The sequence below is a fragment of the Prionailurus bengalensis genome, chromosome B4, assembly GCF_016509475.1.
Source record: "Prionailurus bengalensis isolate Pbe53 chromosome B4, Fcat_Pben_1.1_paternal_pri, whole genome shotgun sequence".
In the NCBI taxonomy this organism is placed as follows: domain Eukaryota; kingdom Metazoa; phylum Chordata; class Mammalia; order Carnivora; family Felidae; genus Prionailurus; species Prionailurus bengalensis.
The window spans coordinates 89,856,817-89,882,813 of NC_057358.1; the positions used below are offsets into that span (position 1 = coordinate 89,856,817).

General features: G+C 48.2%; 1 protein-coding gene across 1 annotated transcript in view; it reads left to right on the plus strand.

Annotated features, from left to right (window-relative positions):
* RASSF3 (Ras association domain family member 3) overlaps window positions 1-23,584 on the plus strand; it is a 74,313-nt gene extending 50,729 nt beyond the window's left edge. Inside the window, exons 2-5 of the mRNA XM_043562950.1 lie at window positions 12,128-12,235; window positions 14,298-14,535; window positions 16,552-16,661; window positions 20,804-23,584. Of these exons, the coding sequence (XP_043418885.1) occupies window positions 12,128-12,235; window positions 14,298-14,535; window positions 16,552-16,661; window positions 20,804-20,953 (606 nt within the window). The 3' untranslated portion in view covers window positions 20,954-23,584. The remainder of the gene's footprint in view (window positions 1-12,127; window positions 12,236-14,297; window positions 14,536-16,551; window positions 16,662-20,803) is intronic.
* Window positions 23,585-25,997: the final 2,413 nt, after the last annotated feature.

A 25,997-nucleotide genomic window follows, 5' to 3' on the forward strand; every position in this document is an offset into this window, starting at 1 on the left:
ACAGACTGTGAGATCATGACCTGAGCCGAAGTCGGACGCTTAACTGACCAAGCCACCCAGGCGCCCCTACTTAGCTATTTTCTTAATGCTGGGAATACAGTTTCTGATTTTTTAAACGAATTCTCTGTGGTCCCGGCCAGATTACTAATTCCCTGATAAATTGCTGGGTTGTATTGGTAGCCGCCCCCCACCCCAATTCAAGTTGAACACAGTGTATTAAAACAACTAAGCAGGCGTGCCTGGGTGGCTCAGTTGGTTAAGTGTCTGACTCTTGACCTCAGCTCAGGTCATGATCTCACAGTTCGTGAGTTCGAGCCCTGTGTGGGGGTCCACGCTAGCAGTGTGGAGCCTGCTTAGGATTCTCTCCTTCCTCCCTCCCTCCCTCCCTCCCTCTCTCTCTCTCTTTGTCTCTCTCATAAATAAAACAACAACTAAGCCTCCAGGAGCCAGCGGTGCTAGACCTGAGGGTCTCTCAACTCACTTTCTCTGTCCCAGCACATGGTTGGTTGTTTCCTCCTCCTCCTGGCTTAATGGGCTTTGAATCAGATGGACCCGGCACAACCCTTACTTAGCTTCTACACGAACCAACCTCATGTCCTTGTAAGCTTCTGTTTTCCAAATGCAAAATAGGGAGAATAGTGGTACCCAATTTTGGGTTTATTCTAAGAATCCCGAGTCAGGTTGTGATGAGGGTGGCATGGTGTCTGGGGTTTGGCGACAAGATTCACTAAGGGCTTTTGCTGACCACCTTCCTCCCCGCCTCAGCCCCTCCTAGGGATTTGGGTGGGCTAATTCTGTCCTGTTTTGGAAGAGTGGGCAGAAGAGAAGGAGAAGCGGAATGGGGGGGGGGGCGGTGTATCGAGAAGGCCTCCCCCCCCTCCCCACCCAAGTGTAGGGAAAGGTCATCTGTTTCAGAGATTGCCAGAACCCTCAAAGGCAGTGGTGCTGCTTTACCCCACTACTGCTGGGGTTGGGTTCAGTGAGGTGGGTGAGGTTGGCCAGGAGCGCCAGGCCCCTGGGCGTTTTTGCACGGGGTTCTGCCTCCCTGGGCTCTCTTCTGGTCATTCTTTGGGTGTCCTAACTCACCCCACACCTCTGACTGTGACCAGCCTTGTATCCCTGACACACTTCCTGTGACTTTTGTGGTTCTCACCCCATCTACAACTAAGCAGGAGGGCAGGAGCGGGTTTCTGTAGAAAAAGAGTGTCTTTACAAATTCCTGGGTGAAACCCTTCGAGGTAATAATCCACCAGATTTTTATTTGAATTGCTCTATCATCTTTTAATTACTCCAGAGTGCTTTCGCCTCCCTGGTAGGAAGGAGGAAGGTGATTCCTCAGATGAAACCAAAACCTGGGGCCGCTGAGGTGGAGCTGGAGGTACAGGTGTCTTTCTGAGAACGGAGGGCAGCAGTGGGGTATCTTTCTCTGTCCTCCGTGTATTGCCTGTGGTGTAGAAGAGTGAGTCCTCATACACACAGTAGTACTTCAGCTAAGCCTTTTAAGGGCTAGGAACAGACTTAAAAGAGCCGCCTCGAGTGGAGCATAGAGAAGGAGACCTCAGGAGAGGGGATGGGGGGACGGGAACAAGAGTGATAGAAAATAGCTGAAGCTTGCGTCCCCCTTCAGACTTTTAAGTTTGTCTAATTAAAATCTTTCGTGGTCTGGACATCTGGCCTGAAAGGACCGACGAGTCTCTCCCTATTCCTCAGACGATATGAGAGGGAGCTTTACAAGTGTGTTTGGACTAGTGCATTAGTAAGGCTACACTGGGTAAGAATAGAGGATTTGCAAATCCAGACCCTAAGGAGTCAAATGTGACTTCCTGGACATTCTCTTCCTCAACAAATTGTCATCCACACTTTTTAATTGTGTTACATGAAAACCTAGAACTTTAAGTTGCTTTCAAATCTTTTATGTGATGGCAACTTAGACTCCTATTAGAGATGGCAAGGAAGAACACCAGCCATCTTTTAGATAAGCTTGCTTCTGATCACTTCTCTCGGAGTGCTGGCCTATAGGCACTTCTGATTTTCTTGAGACACTCTGTCCCTGTTCAGATTAGGTGACGACTCCTATTTGCTTGTAAGCCTCTGCCCTTGACTTTCACATTCCCGCCGTAGGTGGAGCTGGAGCCCCCTCAGCTTCCCAGATGGGCTCCACCTGCCCTGTCCTGGTGCTTCAGCATTCCTTCGCGCTTCCCGTCTGGCTCACTTCCAAATGAGCCTGCTCGTTTCCTTTCTCCGGAACCTACCTCCCCTTACAGCCAAGGTACAAGGGTTCCATGACCACTCAAATGATGTGGAAGTCAGAAGAGCTGACCTTTGGAAGAGCCTCTAGTGCCCCTGGGCTAACCTGAACTAGTGACGATGGGCTCCAAGGCCACAATTGTAATTGCTCTTAGCCAAAGGAAGTGGCTGGCTGCTGAATGACCCTTAGAGCCTTGAGCAGTGAGATGATTTAATCTAGAATTTAGGGTGGACGTTGTGTCACCGTTTGCCATTGTAGTGTCTTTCTTCTCTCCTGGCTTCTCAGCGATTGCTTATATTATTGTTCCAGTTAATTTTCCTAATACTCAGTGGACTGACTTTGTAGGTACTTGATTAGGACAGTGGTATCGATAATACAGAATATTAGAAAACTGGGGCACCTGGCTGGCTCAATTACAAAAGTGTGCAGCTCTTGATCTCGGGGTCGTGAGTTCAGGCCCCACGTTGGGTGTAGAGGTTACTTAAACGAAAACAAAAATGTTAGAAAACTCACTGCTGAAAAGGACAGGGACCACAGTCCAATGTTCTCTTAATAATCAGGGAAACTCCTTGAGGACCCACCTTCCTTTGGAAACCTGAGAATCCACTGCGGCTTCCTTTCTGAGACCTCAGAGAGCTGGGCCTGAGGCAGGCCTGCTGACTCACCTGCAGCCATGTTTTTTTCTAATTATCAGAGCTGATTAGCTGGATTTGGATGTGCTTGGCTCTGAGGGCTGTAATAATCTTCTTTCTTTCTTACCTAGCTCGCCTAGAATTTGAGAAAGTTAAACCAGTTGTGAAAATGTATCACCTTTCAGAAATGAACAGCATCTTAATTGACTCCCTTTGAAAGCACGTCAAACTGGGATTGCTGAGGTTGAGTGTAATCTGGTACCCCCTGAGGTTGGGCGCTCAGGCTGGGGCACTCTGAGGAGACTCGTCCACCTCCAACTTTGTTTTCTGGCTCCAAACAAACGAGTGGCTGTTTGACGATTGGCACGCGACCCGGGTTTTGAAAGCACAGCCATATAGGGTATTGCGGACTGGGAACCAGGGGGTTTAAAAAGTGAGGTCATGGAAGGCCCAGATGGAACTCTCTTCGCGTGGATCACAACTGCAATTAATCTTATTAACATCCTGGGCCCGTGCCTGCTCTCACTGCCTCGGGTGTGTGAGGGTATTTAAGGGGCAGGCTTTGAAGGACTTTCTCCTTTGATGGTGCAGATGCATAACAGAAGCGTGTAAAACTTTGTATCTGCTGTTATAAAGGCCTTTTGTGTGCCCTTGCAGATTCATTTAGTTTGGAGAAGCAAACAGAAAACCTCGTGCAGATAAGATGTTGCGAGGCTGGGTTGTAAATGCAATCTTGTAGATGCGGGTTCTGTGACCAGATAGAATCAATCAGTTGAAAAGGAACCCCCCCGCCCCCCCAACATCGAGCTAGTTCCAGCATCGTGTTCCAGAGCGAGTGGAAGACTTAAAAATGCTGTCAGGTCACGGGGAGGCAGGAGCAAACATAGGAAACAGCAAACTGTGGAGGTGTGTGCGGTGAGTGCTAAATTGGCAGGGATGGGGTACCCCAGGGGTTCCTAACATATAGGGGTGAGTGAGGGCTCTTGTGGCTAGGATGGCTTCCTGGGTGGGGTGGGCCTCGAGAAGGAGGCCCACAAGGTGTTCTCAGGGCACAGTGGCTTGTGGCGGAGTGGTAGGGGTGAGGCTGGGAGAATTTAAAGGCAGTGGGTGGCACAGTGACCTCTCAAGTGCATGGAAGACGAGCCTAGTATGGTGTTCCATCCTTATAAGGGTGCTGCCTGCTTCTATTTTTGAAGCCCATTTTTTAAAAACTCCTCTAAAATGCCCACATCGACGCTCTCGTGCTGTTCTCTTGTTTTAACAAGTAGCCTTGGGACAAAGAAGTTGTTTAAAATTGTCAAGTTCAACAGATGTGGTTCATGTGTGCTAATATCCCAGAATTGAGTACAGAATCTACTCACTAAGTGAATAATTAAGAAAAGAAGTATCTGTTCTTGTGTAATGTACCCATTTGCTCATAATTAACGAATGTCCCAGTTACAACATTATGACAGGCCTGTTTTCTTCAAAGTTTTCTTGCTGTGTACTGATACAGGGTTTTTTTGTGTGTGTGTTGTGTTGTTTCGTTTTAAACCTTCGGGTCTTCTCAGATCTCGGTCCCTCTGGGACTCTCCAGGGGGGTGGGAGAGGGAGGCGAGGAGCCCTTTCTGCCCACAGAACATGCTGGGGGATTAGCGTTCTGGGGGGGACACTCGGGGAGCCTGGCACCCGGCCACTGGGCAGCACTGTGCGCATTGACCTTGTCCTCTTAGCTGCCCTCCCGTCCCTCCACCTGCTTTTCCTCCCCTGAGATAACAGAGATGCGTTTCTCCATAACAGGAGGATGGAGGGGGCTGGGACATCTTTCCCTTGCCTTTTCTTTGCCGTCGGAAACCTGAACAGCAGACGTCTTTTATGGGTGCAGAGAAGCCTACAATGGGCAAGGTGAATCCCTGAACCTCACCTAATGGGACGTAATATATCCCAGCTCTATATCCCGCAGTTAAAAAAAAAAAAAAAAAATCTTCTCATCCGGCAGGGGAAAAAACTCTGGACTGGCCAGGGTGAATCAGCAGGCCGTTCACCAAGATAAGCGCGAGTCTCTAGACGTGGCACCCAGCCGATTGTCAACACTGGTGCCGTGAGAACGTGGCAGCAAGCAGCACCCTGTACTTTTAAGGTCAAGAACGGCAGCACCAGGCCCCCTGGACACGGTTGCTTTTTCCTTCAGGAAGAGAATTTCATTTGTCCCAGAAAGGTTGTCTTTCTACTTAAAACACAGAGTTCGCGTTGCTTTCTCGTGGGCTTCCCCACCTTGTTGTTCGTTCGCACGGCGCCCACTACAGCCCAGATTCACATGGCCGGGTGGAGTCCCACGAGCCACACATAACTACCTACACTTAAATTATTGAAAATTCAAATGGAAATTCATTGTCTCCCTTTACTTGCTCAGATGCCACATGTGGCTAGTGACTATTCTTTTGGACAGCAGTTATAGGACATTTCCCTCGTTGTGGAAGGTGCTGTTGTCTCTCAGCGGTGCCACTCCTTATTTGAGAGAACTTTCTGGGCTCACTCAGCTCCCCCGTCTGCTCTGCCTACTTTTATATCTTAGAGGTTGTGGTACCAAAAGTGAAGAATGTCCCAACAGGCATCTAATGTAAGTACACGACTGTCCCCTGTGACCCTTCTCGCCGGGCACGATCCTAGCCTAAAAGACCCTCTAAGGACTTGGCGGGTTTGGCTCTGTGTGACAGCCTTTCTTACGTTCCTCACAGGGTTTCCGTTCTGCACACCTAAAACACATTTCAGAACGGTTTTTCCCTGCTAATTCTACTTTATTAGTTTTTTAAAGTTTATTTATTTTGAGAGAGAGAAGGAGCGACAGAGGGGCAGAGAGAGAGAGGGAGAGAGACAGCAGGAGTGAGAGAGGGGCAGAGAGAGAGAGCAGGAGCGAGAGGGGCAAAGAGAGAGACAGCAGGAGCGAGAAAGGGGCAGAGAGAGAGACAGAGACAGAGACAGAGACAGAATATCCCAAGCAGGCTCCACGCTGCCAGTGCAGAGTCCGATGTGGGGCTCGCTCCCACGAACTGTGGGATCATCACCTGAGCTGAAATCAAGAGTTGGACCCTTAACTGACAGAGCCACCCAGGTGCCCCTTTATTTTTTAATTTTTTAAAATCTTTAAGTGGGCTCTGTGCCCAGCGTGGAGCCTAACCTGAGGCCTGAACTCACGACCTTGGTGAGATCAAGACCTCAGCTGACAACAAGAGTTGGACGCTTCACCGACTGAGCCACTCAGGCGCCCCCTGCTAGTTATACTTTAAAACCTAGTTCAGGGGCGCCTGGGTGGCGCAGTCGGTTAAGCGTCCGACTTCAGCCAGGTCACGATCTCGCGGTCCGTGAGTTCGAGCCCCGCGTCGGGCTCTGGGCTGATGGCTCGGAGCCTGGAGCCTGTTTCCAATTCTGTGTCTCCCTCTCTCTCTGCCCCTCCCCCGTTCATGCTCTGTCTCTGTCCCAAAAATAAATAAACGTTGAAAAAAAAAAAAAAAAAAAAAAACCTAGTTCAGGAGCATCTAACTGGACTTTCTGGAAGTTGCCTTGGAGTCCCCTAACTGCTTGCTCACCAGCTGCTGGAAATCACTTGCTTGATACGGGTGCTTAAGTGCGAGCCTGCTTTGGTTTGCTTTTAGGTCTGTCTGTGACCGCAGTGGAAAGATCTCTCCCAGAGAAGATTTTTCTGTTTTGGTTAGGTCCTCAACACTTTATTTGCTGTCTTTGTGGGAACGGAGCCTGGGAGGAGGACATTTAAAGAAGTCACTACCGACACTCCATTCCCCTCGAGCTGTCCCTGCATTCCATTTGCATCGGGGGCCCGTTGCCCCCGGACAACAGTGCGGTTACAGCCTGCGGGGTCCCTGTGGTTTGTTCCGTACCCAAGGTCTGCACTGGTTCCGTGTGTAGTGCGCCGGGTATCCCAGTCTGTTCGGGACATCATTAGGTGACTGCCAGTTGCCACCACCGGAAGATGAGCTTGGAAGTAGGAATTCGTGAGTTTGGAATCTAGTGTCGCTTAGAGTAAGCGCCTGCTGGCCCGGTAAGTTCACCCTTTCCCACTGACACGCGCTAGCCCTCAAACCCGGCCAGGAGTCAGAGCAGCTCCACACGAGAGCCCTGGGACTGGGAGGTGTTGACACCATCTACTGCGTCTGTCATCAGGCACCGTGCGTCTACCGGGGCGTCCCCTACCCAATCAGAGAAGCTGTGCTAGTTGCTTTTTTAAAGGGTCAATAGTTTTATTTTTTCAAAGAAGACACGTGAGGGAGTGGGGCGGGAGTGGGTCAAACTTGACTAGGCTGTCAGCCACGGAAAGGTAGAAAGGCAGCGGCCACGGCCGTCTGTCCTAGCCGTAAGTGCGTGGCCCCGACCGGGGCGCCCGCAGGCACTCAGTAGAATTGTCGGATAATGAGTTGTATCGTTGTATCGTATTTTCGTCGCAGCTCTGTCAAGTACGTATTGGCTTGCACGTTTTACGGAGATGAGAAAATGGTCTCCGAGAGGTTAAAGAGCTTGCCTTGGGTTACACAGCGAGGACGTGGTGAAGCTGTGAATCAGACCCGTGTATGCCCACGCCGGAGGCCACACGCCTTCCCCAGTGCAAGGGGTCCAGCCCTCGTTCCCGCTCGCGGTCACAGTCCTCCTGGATGCTTTCTGTTTTGCTGTTGTTATATTTTGGACTTAAAATTTTAAGGTGAGATAAAATGTTGAATTACAGAAGAGTTAGCAAGAAAGGGTATAAACAGGTTTGTAAAGCGGTGCGTTCGTTCTCAGACAGTCTTGATTTAAAATGGGATGGGGCCACGCCGCACGAGGACCACGCCGCGTCTGGGAGGCAGGGTGTGGCCCTGTGAGAAAGTTCACCAGTGGAGAAACGCCTCGGTGACCCCACCCAGGAACCGAAGCGAACCCCAGAGCAGCCCTTGGGCTTGCAGGATGAACACACTAGGGAAGAGTCTAGGGTTGATAATTTTTCATGGAAGAACTGAGAAACTGGAGGGTTGGGAGACTATAAAAGAAAGGTGGCTTTGGGGCGCCTGGGTGGCGCAGTCGGTTAGGCGTCCGACTTCAGCCAGGTCACGATCTCACGATCCGGGAGTTCGAGCCCCGCGTCGGGCTCTGGGCTGACGGCTCAGAGCCTGGAGCCTGTCTCCAATTCTGTGTCTCCCTCTCTCTCTGCCCCTCCCCCGTTCATGCTCTGTCTCTCTCTGTCCCAAAAATAAATAAACGTTGGAAAAAAAAAAAAAAAGGTGGCTTATAAAAAAGAGGACCTGTAACTGCCCAGACAGACGTACTTGGGTGTGGCGTCACCGCCTGCCTCGGCCGCCAAGAACAATAAGGATACTTCAGACTGCTGCGCCCCATGCCATTTCCTGTCCTTGCCATCACAGTTCAAGGTTAACGTCTATACTATTTGATCTGTTTTGCACTTGCCACACAGGTTTTTAAAAGCTCCTCCTTATTTTTACCTTTTGCACCCTTGTACCTACTTTGTCCCTTCAGTGTTGCATGTTTTTTTCCTTCTTTCTGCTCGTAAGGCCGGCTTCCCAAAGACATTGTATTTGGAGGAAGGGCAGGGGGATCCTTCCCTATGTGAGAGGAAGGGGGGGGGGGGTCTTAAAGGGACAACAATTTGGAAGTTTTCCAGCTCTAGAGACTTCCTCCCATTCTGATACTAACAGGAACCAGTGTCCTTCACTCCACAGCCTGAGCTCGTGACTTCTGTGCCTTTCCCTCTGCTTCTACACTCCACTCAGAGCGTTGCTTTTATCATTTCAGAAGCTTTTTTTCCTTGACATTCTTCACTGAGACTCGGGCTTCGCTGGACAATAAGTGCCATGAGGGTGGAGGTGTGGTGCCTGACGTCCCCACGCCCAGGCGAGCGCTTGGCACACAGCAGGAGCTCAGTAAATATTTGCTCAGTGAGCAGGCCTTGGTCTGTGGCCTTTGTGGGCAATTGCTATGTCAGTTGACTTAAAAATATGGCGTAGATCTTAACCGTTCTTACAGGAAAAAAAAAATCCTAATGATGTGAAGTGATGATGCATGTTAACTAAACTGGGGCTAATTGGTTTGAAGTATATACGTATGTCAAATCCTTATGATGTACACCTAAAACAAATAGTGTTATATGTCCATTATATCTCAGTAAAAAACTCAGGGTCCCAGCCTTCTAGGGTTTAGCTGCTTCTCTGGGATTTACTTTCCAGTTAATCTTTTAATAACAAGGTGTTTTGCCTTGAAAGGATCGTGGAGGTCCTTGGGCCCAACTCTTTTCTGTTATCGTTCCTTACAGTTTCCTTGGTTTTTAATCTCTGAGAAGGAAGGATAGCTGTTGCACAAGTATGTCTCAGCTATGCTTTTGTGGGCAAGCCGGGGTGAGTTTCTGTTTGCAGGCCAGCTAGCGCCTTCGGTTTTCCTCACGCTGCTGGGAATGCTGACATGAGGTGGCCTAGGGATAGTTAAGAACTCACTAGGGGCGCTTGGCTGGCTCAGTCAGTAGAGCATACTACTTTTGATCTTGGGGTTGTGAATTTGAGCCTCGTGTTGGGTGTGGAAAGCCTGGATGGCTCAGTCAGTTGAGCAACTCTTGGTTTTGGCTCAGGTCATGATCTCACATTTAGTGGGTTTGATCCCTGTGTTGGGTTCTGTGTTGACACCGTGGAGCCTGCTTGGGATTCCTTCTCTCTCTCTCTCTCTCTCTCTCTCTCTCTCTGTCTCTCTCTCTCGCAGCCCTCCCCCACCCCCCAAATAAATAAACTTAAAAAAAATCTTAAAAAAAAAAAATCACACAGATTCTTAAAAAAAAAAAAAAAAACCTTACTAAATTCTAAATGGACTTGACCTTGCTCTTTGCTCTTAATCACTCCATTTCCCCCTTCTCTTATTTAGGTGGTAAGCCCCTAGGGTGGACGTATGCTACGATATTTGTGTAGTTAGCTACTTTGTACATTTTTAATGGTGGGTCTTTGGTTGCCTTGATTCCTCAAATGGAACCATTTTGCCCCATAGGTCCCACCAGTGAGAGCAGTGTCAGATTTTCGCAAAACTGTCCTGTTAGGGTCAAGAAGCACCGTTGAGATGATTCACTCTGGTCCCTTTATTTCCTAGGAAATGACGGAGTGGCCTCAGGTCAATGAGCGGAGGGCACGGGATTAGTTGGTGAGAGACTCTGTACCAGAGCCCCCGTCTCGCTGGAACTGGGCACGGTTTTCACAGCACCCTCTAGCTCTGCCAGTGCCACATCTCACCCGTTAGGAAGTGGAAATCTCTTAGGTTCACTGTTTAGTATTTGCTCTGAAGAGTCTTTGGACAGTCTGTACTGAAAAATCAAAGTCGACACAAAGACTCATGATCTTTTTTCAGCTATGGCCCATGGCCAGCTAATTGTGGATTGGAAAGAGCAGGGCCAAGCCGAGAGTTACAATATATGTTTTGAATTTCCTTAGAAATGGTCATTGAAGCTTCTGTAAAGTTATTTTTTTACTCCTTTTTTTTTTTTTAATGTTTACTTATTTTTGAGAGAGAGTGAGCATGCACAAGTGCATGGTGGGGTGGGGTGGGGGGGGTGCAGAGGGAGACAGAGGATCCGAAGTGGGTTCTGTGCTGACAGCAGAGAGCGTGATGCAGGGCTCAAAGTCATGCACCGTGAGATCATGACCTGAGCTGAAGTCTGACGCTTAACGGACTGAACCACCCAGGCGCCCCCTATTCTTGTTAGTGGAAGCAACATAGAGGACCCGGGTTAAAATTAAATTTGATCTCTTAACTAGTTGAGGTGTCCCCGGACAAACCACACACTTCCTGAGGGATCTCAGGAATTGGAGTTACTGAGGGTTGGTAGGCTTTGGAACCAGGCTTCAGGGAAGTTCTGTCACAGCCACAGAACCGCTAAGTTTCTTTCTTTCTTTTTTTTTTTTTTTCAACGTTTATTTATTTTTGGGACAGAGAGAGACAGAGCATGAACGGGGGAGGGGCAGAGAGAGAGGGAGACACAGAATCAGAAACAGGCTCCAGGCTCCGAGCCATCAGCCCAGAGCCTGACGGGGGGCTCGAACTCACGGACTGCGAGATCGTGACCTGGCTGAAGTCGGACGCTTAACCGACTGCGCCACCCAGGCGCCCCCAAACCGCTAAGTTTCTATTGGCAGGTGAATTTACTTAGAACTTGATTTCCTTTGGAAACCGGAATAATAATGTCTACTCGGTTAGGTTGTTGGGAGAATTAAATGCAACACAAGCCAGGTGTCTTGTATGCTTGGCTTCTTGGGGGTCACAGCACACTGAAGTCTGGCCGTCTGTGATTGCATCTAGCCATTACATCATATCACGCACTGCTCGAGCTCTTTAGACGAGAAACCGTTATTGAATTCTTCAGTGGAAAGAGGCTTTACTATCATCCCGTCCACAGTGTGGACAGTCCAAGCCGGGGTCGAGACTGGATGGGTTGCGAGTGGGTGAGTAGGGGAAATCTGGCTACTTGTATCTTGACATGACGATTTGTTTGGAAGATCAATTACCCTGTGGTAGTTGTGTGTAATTAGGTCATTGATTAGTGCCAGTTAACATGATTAATTGCCATACTTTTTGCTTATAAATATGGTATAAAGCTGTAAAGACCGTCAAGTTTGTAGAATTTGCTAATGAGGAGCTTTTGGTTTGTGTCTTTAGATATTGTTTAAAATGGAAATAGCCTGGGGCACCTGGGTGTCTCAGTTGGTTGAGGCTGAGCCGGCTGACTCTTGATTTCGCTTCAGGTCATGATCCCAGAGTTGTGGGTTCGAGCCCCATGTCAGGCTCCACGCTGAGCATGGAGCCTGCTTGAGAGTCTCTCCATCCTGCAGCCCGTTTCCCCTGCTTGTGCGTGTGTGCTCTCTCTCTGTGTCTCTCTCAAAAAAATAAGATAAATGGAAGTAGCCAATGTTACAGGCACTCTGAGAGAATGGTGCTTGTGCAGAAGGGAAATTTAGCAAAGGCGGTTTCACAAAATAATAATTAGTGAAGCGTTGCCATTAGCTGCTGACAAATTAGTTGTAGCCCTCAGGAAGATGGTAGTCCGAAGGAATGAGAACCATACTCGGTGGATGACCCTGAGAGTTTGACAGTGAGAGGGTGTGTGTGTGTTCATGTCTGCGTGTGTGTTTCGAGGTGAAGTGCCCCAGAGTTCTTGTGGGGACTGTATAAAGAATCCTGCCTTACCTCCATTTTTTCTATGATTGTTCATGTGTGGCATGCCTTGTTTTCCTTCCAGGATGTGGAGAAAGAGAAGGAAACCCACAATTACCTCAGCAAAGAGGAAATCAAAGAGAAAGTTCACAAATACAACTTAGCAGTCACAGACAAGTTGAAGATGACCTTGGTAAGCACCCACAGTACTGTCTACGTTGGCACAGGTCGAAAGACCAATAAATGTAAATTGTTGGTACTACAGTCTACGTGTTTTAAAATCTCCGAGTAGCGTTTGCAGAGGTTGAATGGCCAAGGTGTGCAGGACGGTAAAGTGGAGTGTTTCCGCAGCTTTCCAAGTAAAGTTCTATGTTGAAGTAGCTGAACATCGGTGGACACTTTACAGTTTTATTGTAAACGTTTTTGTGACCCCCTCCCCACCCCCTCCAAAGGATGTTTAGCATTGAGTATAACCGCTGTCTGTTTCACATACAGGTGGTGACTCAGATTCTAATAAGGCTTTAGATAAGTTTTATCTTGTGCAGATAAGTTTGGAAGTGTCAGCAAAAGGATTTCGTGCCCGTGGCTCAGAATATACTTGAGCTAAGGTTTCTCTCAGCTGGTTGTTGTGGAAGATGAGGGAGGTCGTACTCAGCGTCCTACACGTTGCCGTTTCGGGCTTCAACAGTGTGGTACCGAACGCTGACGCTCAGCGGGGATGAGGGTTTAGGAGGAAGGAGGCCCAGGGCTTAGTGACTACAAGGAGAGCCAGCAACAAAGTCACAGTATTCATGTGCCTACAGACTGGACTGGCATCTGTGCCTCGTCCTCGCATTTGGTGACTTTCCTCGAGGCACCTGCCATCCCTTTGCCGGTTTCCAGGGCCCTTGGACTTCGGCCTGTCAGTCTGTGGACCGTGAACTGACAGCTGAGCAAAGACTAGGCTGACCCGTTTAGGACAGGCCCTACTGAGCTCTCTGACCTTTGGGGAGGAGCCTTTAAATCCAAGCCCTTGCGATAAAGAACCCCTCCCCAGCGGACTCCCCCCGGAAAGGGGGGTGGGACAGACGATCCCAGCTTCGTCATTCCAACGCTCACATTTCTGTTTTCAAACGCGTTTTTCATCAGAGGAGAAATAGTCCACTTGCCATGGTTTCTTCTTCCCTTCCCGCCATGGTGATTAAAACATGCAGGTTTCCATTCGTTTCATAGAAATTTTAAGTGTCGTATAATACTTTCCACAGGAATGAACACACGAATTGGCATTGTAAGTTGACCTTGTGGAAAGGAAGAAATATATGGACCAAAAAGGAGGTTTTTAATGTTTGACTTTAACTTTCTCATTTATCGATATAACACCTGAAGATTTGTTTTAATAAAACGTTAGAATAAACTTTTTCTAAATATACCCGCTGTAAAAAGAAAAAGTGAAGACCAGACCGTTATTACTATTTTTGGCAACTAAGAAATAGTAATTCTGCTCTCGGTTAAATGCTAAGCTCAACAAGCTGTCTGTATAAATATGTGTGATTTTTTTTTGGGGGGGGGTAATAAAAATTATACCTCAGTAAAACTGTTAGGAAATAGTATATAGACGGAGGTATACGTCAGACCAGAAAGACAAGTCCTTACAATCTCTGTAGTTCACATCGTAGCTTCGGGTTGTTTTGCACATCTTGCCGCTCGAGGTGCCGGGATCACATCATCGTGTACCCCACGCTGTATATGGCATGTGTGCTGTGTACAAAAGTTTGAGTGAGATCGGTAATCGAGGACATACCATAAAGCCACTGGGAATGAAATAGGTTGTTCATTGACCACTCCAGGTTACTTGGGTGTCTCCCAGCCCCCCAGTGACCTTCCTTTTCTGTGTAATAGCTGGCCATCAGCTGCGGAAGGACGGCGGCTCCCATGTGTGAAGGCGTCTTGGGATTTGGCTGGCCACTACCCCAGGGGATTGTAACCTCTCCAACGGGCCCTGACCTTTCACATGTAGCTCCGGGCCCCAAAGCAGGGGGAGGCTTCGGTCCCACATCTGCCCTACAGACCTTGCTCTGGAAGCACTTTGTTGGGGGTGTTCCCTCCCTCTGAGATCATTCCCTCAGGGGTGATCTTTACTGAAGTTCTGCCACAGAGCAGGAAAAACAAAGACCAAGAGAAGGAAGGCGAGACATTCTTTCTCTTGTTTTGCCGGGGTGCTTCCCTCGAATGCCGCAGTCAGCGCAACTAAATGTGTGCTTCTCTTCCGGCTTCAGAACTCAAATGGGATTTACACTGGCTTCATTAAAGTCCAGATGGAACTCTGCAGACCCCCACAGACTTCTCCGAGCCTTGGAAAGCTTGCTCCCAGTAGCAATGGCTGTACGAACACGCTTCACATCAGCAGCACGAACACCGTGGGGGAAGTGATCGAGGCCCTGCTCAAGAAGTTTCTCGTGACCGAGAGCCCTGCCAAGTTTGCACTTTATAAGCGTTGTCACAGGGAAGACCAAGGTATGCTGCCGCGCGTGAGATGAAAAGGTCTCTGCTCTTAGGTCTCTGTCCTCATTCGCAGAAAGGACACTGCTGGGTGTCTGTACCTCGGTGGTGTCAGAGCCCTGGGATGGGTTCTGGAAGCTGTGGTGCTCGTGGCTCACACCTGATGTTTGCTGGCTTTCCGTATTTTTGAGTTGGCTAGTTGGGAGTCTGAGGAGCCCCGAGGCAGCCACATGTGATGGCCTTTGCGGAGGCCTTTGTGGAGGAGTTTGTGATGTGTGCACAGGGGGGTAGCTTTGACGTTTTTTTGGTTTTTTGTTTTTTGGTTTTTTTGTTCCCCGCCTTGATTTTGATGCTCTTCAGGACGAAAAGGAATGCCTCTGTGCTTGAAGGCTTCATTAGCACATCCCACATTTGATGTGCATCTGAACATGGAGTGGCGTGGGGGGGGCCTGCGTCCTCAGAGACTTTGAGGGTGGGAGGCACACGTGTGCCTGAACATCTCAGCCTGGAGTGGCACAGCCCTGAGTTCTTCAGTTTCTTTAGCTTGCCACACTGGCCTTGACGCTGGGGCATTTTGGTACGTAGCTCTCCAGAGGCCAATCCGCTGGATGAATGACATTCCGATCTGCGGTCTGCCTGTCTGAACTTAATACCCACGTTCAGTGGATAGAAAGAGAATATTAAAGAACTGCGTGAACCTGAACACACAGTAGTCGAGGGCAGGCACTCAAGCAGAAATCGATAACCACTGTGATCCAGTGATTCACCAAGAGCTCGTTTGCACATGGTAACCATGTGTGGGCGATCGGCTACTTGAGCTGTGCTTTTGGGGGGTAAAGCCTCCAGCAGAGCCATGGAGGAAAATGCACTAACCTGACACGAGAGAACTGCCCTTCAGTTGCATGGGGCTGGAACCCAGCTACTTGCTAGGTATGCACACACTGTTTTGAGCACAGGCCACCTGCAGAATACGAAGAGGGGCAGGCCAAGATTCCTACGTACCCTCAAGAGGCCCCAGGCTCAGAGTTGTGGGGGTTTCCGTCCGCAGGGAAATCAGGACCTGCGATGCAGTTGTTTCCAGAAGTGCCAAAATAACGTAAAAGAGCTCAGATGGCATTTTATCCTGCCAGCTGCTGTGCCTGCCCACCTGGACTGGAGTGGCACACACGGACAGTAATAGTGTGATAGTGGCCTGTTGAGATAGTACCCTGACGAGCTGGCGAAATCTTCCAGCGTTGCAGGCAGTGCTGGTACCGGGGGGGGGGGGGGGGGGGGGGGGGGGGGGGGGGGGGGGGGGGGGGGGGGGGGTGGGGGGTGTGAGTGTGTGGGAGGAGACACATACAGCTGTGCTCCTGAAGTCACCAGAGCTTGCATCCTGACCGCCCGGTTTATTTGCAGCTGCTAAAATTCTAGATCTGTAGACTGATTTGCTCCTAGTGCTCCAATTTTGTGTTCTTTGGATGGTGTATTATTTTTATGGTTTCTGAAAGGGGTTGCAGATGCTTTTTTGAAAGGAGGAGCAGAATGAATTGTAAGCCCGTTTGGGGACTAAGACCCATTTAAATTCATTCTGGAGAGTTATTTCCTTTTTTTTTTTTTTTCTTCAATGTTTATTTATTTTTGAGACAGAGAGGGACAGAGCATGAACGGGGGAGGGGCAGAGAGAGAGGGAGACACAGAATCGGAAGCAGGCTCCAGGCTCCGAGCCATCAGCCCAGAGCCCGACGCGGGGCTCGAACTCACGGACCGTCGAAGTCGGACGCTTAACTGACTGAGCCACCCAGGTGCCCCGAGAGTTATTTCCTTTTTGATCAAGGCGCAGCGTATATTGTGCAGCTGTCTATACGGTGGAAATAGTGTAGATTTCATTCCACTATAGGCTGTTTCTGGTCACAAGAGGAGGAGGACGGTGACTTGGTGGCTGGGTGACATGGGCTGTTGTGTTGATCTGGAGGAGGGGCTGGTAAGTGGGGCGTATGGTCCAGGGGACAGTTCAGTACTCTGTCACATGCCGCTTGTCTCCTCACCCAGTCTATGCCTGTAAGCTCTCAGACCGGGAACATCCGCTCTACCTGCGTTTGGTGGCTGGGCCCAGGACAGACACCCTTAGTTTTGTTCTTCGTGAGCACGAAATCGGAGAGGTGAGTAGTTGTTCATTCTTGCTTTAAACCGTACGGAGCAGCCGGTCCTGTTTTACTGCTGTAGTGGAGTGACTTTTTATCCACTTGGGAGGGGGACAAAGGGAGAGAATGTGTGTGTCTGTGCGTGAGTGTCTGGCTGTCTGTACCTCTTGGGAGGGGGAGAGCTGGTCTGTGGATGATACCTTTCTGTGTGGTGTGTGTGTGTTTTAACGTTCTTTCTTTCTTTCTTTCTTTCTTTCTTTCTTTCTTTCTTTCTTTCTTTCTTTCTTTCTTTCTCTTTGTCTTTTTCTTTCTTTGTCTTTCTTTGTTTTTCTTTCATTCTTTCATTCTTTCTTTTTTTCTTTCCTTCTTTGTCTCTTTCTGTTTTCTTTCTTTCTTTCTCTCTTTCTTTCTTTTCTTTCTCTTTCTCTCTCTCTTTTTCTCTCTCTCTCTCTCTTTCTCTTTCTCTCTTTCTCTCTCTCTCTCTTTCTCTCTCTCTCTCTCTCTCTCTCTCTCTCTCTCTCTTTCTTTCTCTCTTTCTTTCTTGAGAGAGGGTGGGGATGGGGAGAGAGAGAGAATCCCAAGCAGGCTTCACGCTATCACTGTGGAGCCTGACGTGTGCCTTGATCCCACAGACTGAGAGAGAGCATGACCTGAGCTGAAAGCAAGAGTCAGACACTTAACCGACTGAGCCACCCAGGCGTCCCTGTGTTTTTCAGTTTTCAGAAACAGACCCGAAGTTAGCATACGATATAATTTTTTTTTTTTTTTTTACAACATCCATTCTCTTGGTGCATAGTTTTCAGAGGTGGGAGGAGAGTAAGAAAGAAAGCTGCCTCCCACCTAAAGAGCGCTTATCACCCCTTCTACCTCCAAATTGCCCCAATCCAGTTAAACTATGAAAGTCGACACTCTCCATATGTTTGCTACTAACAAACGTCTGCAGGCTTATTCATTTAAAGAGAAATAAAAGGAAATGGAGTCTCTTTACCATGAAAGACCTTTAACTTTCTAGAATCTTTTTTTCCTCTTGCCAGAATGATTTGGAAATTATGTTGGTATATGCATCATTTGCCATTTTCTCTCCAGGGAGGATTGAATTTAGGCCAGTTCTGTTGAAGGAAAAAGCACTTTCTACCATTTTTCTAGATCAAATGTCAGGTTTAAAATGATGCTTGAGTAAATCTTGCAAGGCCTGGGTCTCCGTCTTCTGTCTGGAACAGGAAATGTTATCCATGTAGAACATCATGTGATACAATGAGAATCGTTTCCAGGTTAAAATTAGGAAACCAGTGGGGTGCCTGGGTGGCTCAGTCAGTTAAGTGTCTGACTTCAGCTCAGGTCATGATCTCACGGTTCTTGAGTTCAAGTCCCACATCAGCTCTGTGCTGACTGCTTGGAGCTTTGAGTTCTGTGTCTCCCTCATTTGCTGCCCTTCCCTGCTCATGAGCTCGCTCTCTCTCTCTCTCTCTCTCCAAAATAAATAAACATTAAAAAAAAATTTAAAAAAGGAAAGGAAACCAAGTCTCAGCTTCCTACTGTTCCTCTTGTTAGATTGGGAGCATGACCTTGGGTAAATCTTCCAGTCTTTTCAGTCCTCAGTTTTAAAATCTGTAGAGTGGGACTAAAGATTTTAAAAGGTGGTTTTGAGTCACAAATTAAAAATGTATGTAAACATGCCTTGTAAATTATGTTCATATGTCTAAATTGGAAGTTTATTTGGGGGGTTTTAGGAAGACAGTGCTTTTTTTTTAATTTTAATTTTTTATTTTTAAAGATGTATTTATTTAAAAAAAATTTTTTTTAACATTTATTTATTTTTGAGACAGAGAGAGACAGAGCATGAACAGGGGAGGGTCAGAGAGAGAGGGAGACACAGAATCCAAAACAGGCTCCAGGCTCTGAGCCATCAGCACAGAGCCCGATGCGGGGCTCGAACTCACGGACCGTGAGATCACGACCTGAGCCGAAGTCGGACGCTTAACCGACTGAGCCACCCAGGCGCCCAGATGTATTTATTTTTTATTGTTTAAATTTCTTTTGAGAGAGAAAGTGTGAGCGGGGGAGGAACAGAGAGGGAGAAAGAGAATCCCAAGCAAGCTCTATGCTCAGCACAGAGCCCAGTGCTGGGCTTGATCTCATGACTGTGAGACCATGACCTGAGCTGAGATTAAAAGTGGACGCCCAGCCCACTCAGCCACCCAGGAGCTCTTTTAAAGATTTTATTTTATTTATTTTTATTTATTAATGTAAAAAATATTTATTTTTGGGAGAGAGAGAGAGAGACAGAGAGAGACAGAGAGAGACTGAGAGAGCGTACGCACTAGTGGGAGAGGGTTAGAGATCGAGGGAGACAGAGGATCCAAAGTGGACTCTCGTCTGTCAGCAGAGAGCCTGATACAGGACTTCAGCTCAGACACAAGCTTGCAGTTTGTGAGTTCAAGTCGGACACTTAACCAGCTGAGCCACCCAGGTGCCCCAGTTTTATTTTATTAAGGAATTTTTTTTTCCATTTTATCTATTTTAGAGAGAGAAAGTAGAAGTGAGGGAGAGGGTCAGAGAGAGGGAGAGAGAGAATCCCAAGCAGGCTCTACCTCTCAGGACCGAGTCGGATGCTGGGCTTCATCTCCCAACGGTGAGATCATGACCTGAGCCGAAATTGAGACTCAGACGTTTAACTCACTGAGCCACCCAGGCGCCCTCCCCCACCCGTTTTCCTGACAGTGCTGTTTTAATTAATGGCGTATTCTAATGTAGAAAGTTTTGTTCTCCTACTCCGTGTTTCTTATTCTCTTTAATAACCAGGTCAGAATTCCTCTCCAAAAAGCCTTATACCATGTGTCCACTTGGCGGTTTTATTCCTTGTGATTCATCTGTTCCACTTGTATTAGGTTATCTCCAGTCTTTTTCCTCCCCACATTCCTGGGAGGTCCCCGTCGGAAATTGTTCCTGACGGAGGCAGTGACTCTCAGCAGAAGACCCAGGGTCCCCTTTTGGGAGGGGAGGATGTGTCGAAAAGCAAACAAACAAAAACTCCCCCGTGATGCCAAGTACCTTTCTTGACTGCTTTAATTAAAACAAAATTTAAACCCCACCGGTGTTTATTTTGTGCCTGCTAGGTACCAGGTGCTGTTGGGGAAACAACTCAGAGACTCGAGGGCAAGAGACAAACCTCAAATAGTGAGAGGTGCAGCAGCTGCAGTGTAGGTAAAGTGTAGGTGAGGGAGGTACTAAGCAAATAATGGTCATAACTTTTAAATCTTTTGTGATCGTGGCTGTCCTTGCTCAGTGAGAGCTTCTAAGGGATGTAGTTCTGGGTGGGAAGGGAGGGAGGAAATTATGGAAGACTTCTTAGAGGAAGTGGCATTTAAGCTGAGGCTTGAAGGTTGAGTTCAGTTCGCCAGGCAGAGTGGAGAACATGTGTCCAGCCACGGAGGGTAGTGTTATGGGTGAGGGCCACAGCATGGCGGGGTGGGGTGGGGAGGGGGTGCGGAGGGTGCTAGAGGGGTTAGAGTCTTTCAGACTTAGCAAGAGCAACTAAGGGAAGCCACCGAATGATTCTAGCAGGGCAGGGTGAGGCCTAGATTTGCGTCTTACAGAGTATTGAGGCTCATTTTTGGGGGAACAGAGTGGGGAACCTAAGACCGGAGTAAGAAGGACATGGGCGAGGCTCTCCCAGGAATGGAGAAAAGGATGGCGGATAAATCGGGGGGCAGTAAAGGTAGGGAAAAGCAGGCCAATTGGACAGCTGCTTTAGGCGCCGGTGAGATTGTGGGAGGTGAGGAAGAAGGCAGTGACAGTGGTGACTCCAGGGAGAGGGGGCGGGTAGGGGAGCCTCTGGGGTCAGAGGAAGAGGGGCCAAATCAGCAGTGAAAGTGCCTAGGGCACTTTGGCTCTTGTGGGAGCCCTTGTGGAGGCCAGTGGGAAGAGGGAAGGACGCCGGGTGAGAGTGTGGGGGTTGGCCTGGCTGCCATCTGGAGGGCAGGGGCCGCATTCCGTGGGAGGGCTGCGTAAGACAGCCTTAAAACCTTATAACCTTGTAAAACAGGCCTTTCGAAACGCTGGCTGGAGTAGGGGGGCAGCCACACCCCCGCCTGCTCTGGGCCAGCATTCCCGAGTTCTGACTTCAACACCTGGCATTTTTCTTTCGTGTCCTTTCACAGTGGGAAGCCTTCAGCCTTCCAGAACTACAGAATTTCTTGCGGATCTTGGACAAGGAGGAAGATGAGCAGCTGCAGAGCCTGAAGAGGCGCTACGCAGCCTACAGACACAAGCTGGAAGAAGCCCTCAGTGCGGTGTGGAAACCCGATTAAGGCACCGGGTTCCCTGCCGCTCGGGAAGGAAAGGCGCAGGACCTGTGTACAAACCGGCGCAAGGGTCCCTCTCGTCGGAGGGCTGTCTTCTTGCCCCGTGACGCTAGGGTCTTCCCTCTTCGATCGCTAGATCTAGTTCCCAAAACCTGGTCACGCAGCGTCCCGCACCTTAGGCATCTTCTGTCAGGGATTCTGCAAGCTTGTTCTGTTACGGCACTGCGGTGTTACCTCTCGGCAAGCTGTGAATCTGTAGTCTCATCTGGAGCCATCCAGACTGCTTTGAAGCACGGACTCTGGGGTTTTTGTTTTTGTTTTTAAGTCCTTACTTTCCTTTAGTTACTTTAATTGTGTGATGATGCTGTTAAGCCGAAGGATGTGCAAATGATTTTTTAAAGGCTTAACGAGGAATCTATCTGAACACTTGTCCTGTGTTGAAACTACCTGTTTTTTGTTTTTTGTTTGTTTTTTTTGTTTGTGTTTTGTTTTTAGATGTCAGAGGAAGCAATCCATGTGAACTGTAAGGCACAGGAAGCTAGGAACTCTGAGGACTTTGTGAAGGGTTTCGTAGGAGTTTGACAAAGGAAGTGAAGAGCAAGTTTGCAAGAAGGTGACAGCGGAAGTTGGGGAGCTCTGCAGGAATGTGGTTTGGGTGAGGCGTTGATGGTAGGGGAGAAAGGTGTATTTGCTGATGAGGTGGACGCATTCGGTTTTGAGATGTTAAACCCATTGTAGTATTGCTTGATTACCTGGTGAGTAAAATATGGGAACAGAGCCAAAGAAAGTAGCAGCTAGACCAAAAGGAGGGACCTGGGAAGTCTGCAGCTGAGCAGAACATTCCGGCAGGTGGACCTCGCAGACCCATACATACAGGAGTCACGCCGCTGGGGCTGCCCTCCCTGTGGACGGTCCCAGTGCTCTCTTCTCAGGGTGGTGGGACGATGACCGTTTGCTAACTCTGTTATGTTGTGGTCCTCCCCCCACCCCCGCCCCCGCCCCCCAGCTGTTTTCTGGATTGAAAAGGAGTCTGGGTAGGGAGCGGCTTGTCAGGTAGAGAGCTCGCAGAAGCATACTTTTGTGACAATCACTCCCCTCTTTCCCCCCATTTTCCCCTTTTCCTCCCCTTCCCCTCCCTCCCTTCCTCCTTCTCCGTCTCCCCTCTTTTCCTTCCCCCTTCCTCTTACAGTCTGTTCTGACATAAGGTAGAATCGGGATATGGATTGTATAGACCCTAGGACTACTTGGCTGTAGGGAGGAGGGTGGCGAGAAAGGGAGGATCCCCCCACCCCCCACCCCCCACCCCCATCCCTCACCGCCCCGCAGCTGATCACACAAGAGGGGTTCTTTCTGGAAATGCTTTCACAAACGTGCGTGTTCCTCCCAACCAAAGAAAGGCATGTGCAATAGGAGCCTTCCTGAAAGCAGGTAAAATAACCCCATTCTTTTTTCAGCAATCTGAAAACAATGGGAAAGGTGTGCTTTGGTTCTAGAGGGAGCCTTGTGGTCTATTTTAGTCTAGATATGTTTTGTTTATAAATTCCCAAGGAATTGTCAACACTTTGGTGACACCTAATGGATTCTTTTTGAAATTCCAAGGTGCTTCATTTCTTTGCCTCTTACGTGAACTGTGCCTTTTATCGCATTTCTGTTCCCCTCTTGGTGTGGCACTTCTGACTTTTCAGAGCACACCCATCTTGTTGGAGGCAGGTGTAAGTGGCGGTCATGCCGTGCCACACACGTTACTGCGACAATCGTATCTTCCGAAGCTTTTTAAGGAGAGTTGGGGGGTGGGGTGGGGAAGTAGAACTAGCTATAAAATATGTATGGCACAACTTGTTTAATTTTGCATGTAACTTCTTTTTAGTGCCTCGATGAGGTTTTAGTGACATTGTCATCTAATACTTTACCTTTTTTGTTCAGGGAATGCCTTCGTGATTTTTATACTGGTTTTACTATTCAAGACTGTGGCTTGGGTTTGAGCGTACTGTTATCAACCACCTGGTCTTCTATTCGCCCATCCAGTAAGCTTATATTTTGTGAAGCTTTTGTTTCTCCGATTAAGACACTGTTAGAACCTGAAGTAGTAGCTGATGGCTATCTGTGAAGGAAAAAAAAAAAAAAAAAAAACAACTTTTTTTTTTTTTTTTTTTTTTTTGTACTTGAACTAGATTGTCTAAAATAGGCATCCTCATCTGCAGTACCCAGAACCTCGCTCACTGTTGTGTGCACTACAATTTGCAATTTGGAAAAGTTGCTGTATTGAAATTCTGTCAGTACGCAGTTCTTTGAATACTGATGTTCTCTCCCAAACACTGGTTACCGCAGCAGCGTTTTTCATGGGCGAAAGAAGAAAGGCCACTAAGGCCAAAGATTTTTAAAAATCATTGTACAAATTCTTACGTTAAATTAAACTAATAAGCTTTGCTGTAATACTGTTTTCTCTTCAGTATGTGATGGTACAGGAATGTTGTTAAATGAAGGGCGTAGTGTTGCAGGGGAGCATTTTAAATCGCAGAAGTAAAAAGTTATAATATTTATAATTTTGATGAGTTTATTTTTATAGGGAAGATTTTTCTTCCCTACAGTTGTTTCTGGAATGGCAAATTGTTTCCATTATTAAAAGTCGAAGTTGTTGATGTTTGTTCATGTGTTTTTATTTATGGCTCGTAATATGCCAGGTGAAAGAAGGTCACGGGGGTGGGGCGAACTTCTGCAGATATGTGAGGACCATACGGGAATGCAATGATTTACTGGGTTTGAGTGGGGCACATTTGTTCCCCCAGGGGTTGTTTCCTTTGTCTTATCCTCTGGGGAAAATAACCCTAGCCGAGTGTCTGCCCATACAGCACATTTTAATTGTGAAACGTACATCCACTCAAAAGTTTATAAGGGGCACTTGGGTGACTGAGTTGGTTAAGCGTCTGACTCTTGATTTCGGCTCCCGTCAGGATCTCATGATTTGTGAGTTCGAGCCTGGCATCAGAGCCTGCTTGGGATTCTCTCTCTCCGTCTCTCTCTGCCTCTTCTTGGCTCACGTGCATGCGTTCTCGCTCTCTCACAAAAAAGACAATAAAACACAAACGCATATAAAGCATGTGAACAAAGAATTGACACGAGGGGGGCAGCCCGTGGCCACAACCAAACGGGAGGGCTATCATCAGTTCCTTAGAAATCCTCTCCCTCTACCCTCCATTCCTGCCTTTAGGTCTCCTGTCCTTGAAACAGACCACTGTTAACATTAAAGGTATTTGTGTTTTTTGGCCAGCATGACTATCTTACACGGTGTGGTGGGATGGTGAGTGGTTGGTGGTTAGCAATGGTGTCTGGGTAATATGCTCTGTGTGCAGACCTCCATGCCCGCTGAGGCAAGTGTTTTTTTTTTTTCTGCTACACTGCCCCCTAGAGGCGTTGGTGAAATAGCGAGGCTGCACCCATTGGTGAGGGGGAAACATTCCAAGTACATAGCTTTTTTATAAGTGAACATATTATGGTAGAAAATGATGGTGTGGGGCGCCTGTGGGTGGCTCAGTCAGTTGAGGGTCAGACTTGATTTCGGCTCAGGTCATGAACCCAGGGTTGTGGGCTTGAGGCCCGCGTGGGGCTCTGTGCTGAGCCTGCTTAAGATTCTCTTTCTCCCTCTGCCCCTCTCCCCTGCTCACGTTCTCTCTAAAATAAAAACAAAATGATGGCTTCAGATAAAGGTGTGTTTTGATGAACCATCCAAAGGAATTTAGGAGTTCAGCCTGGGTTACTACCCAAGGTGCAGGGGGAATTTTTTGGAACTTTTATCACTTAAAGGGAGTTAGCTGCCTGCCGTAGGCGCTTTTCTTTTTTTTTTTCCTTTTCCTTTTCAGAATTAGTTACCAATTGATGAATTGTTTAAATTTTCTTATTTTGAAAAATCCCCAGGAACGGTGAATACTGCATTTTGTGTTTGAAAGAAGGGGGAGGGGTGCCTGGGTAGCTCAGTCGGTTAAGCATCTAACTCTTGGTTTCAGCTCAGGTCATGATCTCATGGTTCGTGAGTTTGAGCCCCTGCATCAGGCTCTGTGCTGACGGTGCAGAGCCTGCTTGGGAGTCTCCATCTCGCTTCTGCCCCTCCCCTGTTGTACTTGCGCGTGTGCTCTCTCTCTCTCTCTCTCAAAAATAAACGTTAAAAAAACTAAAAAAAAAGAAGAAGAAGAGGGAAAGTCTCTATACTACAATAGCAAATTCAAACAAAGTGTTGACGATGTGCCAGGCATTATCCCAAAACCTTAATACGTATTAACTCATTTTCTCCTCCGTGAGGTAGGTGCTGTCAACACCCCCCCCATTTTACAGATGAGGAAATGCGCTGAGGTCCCGCAACTTCCCCATGGCCTCTCCGAGGGTGGCAGAGCTGGCTCCCTGCAGCCGAGCTGCCCCGCCTCTCTGGTCTTCCTGTAAGTTCCATGCGGTCTTCCAGTTCAACTGCCAATGAAAACCCTCTTATGTTGCTTGTAACGGGCAGTTCGTCTGCTACCAGGCGTCCGGGTGCAGCTGGGATTTGTGGGAAATGAAAGGACGGCCTTGATGTCAGAGTGCTTTATCCTCCCTTGTTGTTGTTGGGCATTTAGCATTCCGTTGAAGTGATTACAAGTTACCTAGAGTGAACCGTCTGCCTGTGTTTTCATTTGCAGGTTCTGTTGTGCTGGAGACTGACAGGGCAGGTAGCCAGGCCTGCGTTCTCACTGCAATTAGCACGGCAATTCCCTGGAACCACGGGAAGAATAGCTTCAGGGAGAATTCACTGTTCCCCTTGGAGAAGGCTAGAGCTTTACTCCCCCATCAAGGATGGATGAGCCTCTCCACAGGAACCCAGGGCACTAAGTATTATTCAAAGTCCTTAGAGCACACACTTGTGTGGTGTGAATCACCACATGTTTAAGTGTGCAGAGGAACAGCTCTGTACAGGGGTGAGGGGAGGAAATGGGGGAGGGGGAGGGGAGCGGGCAGCATTAAATAACAGCCTTCAGGTGAAATGTCATCTGCAGGGTTGTTTTTTGTTTTGTTTGGGGTTTTTGGG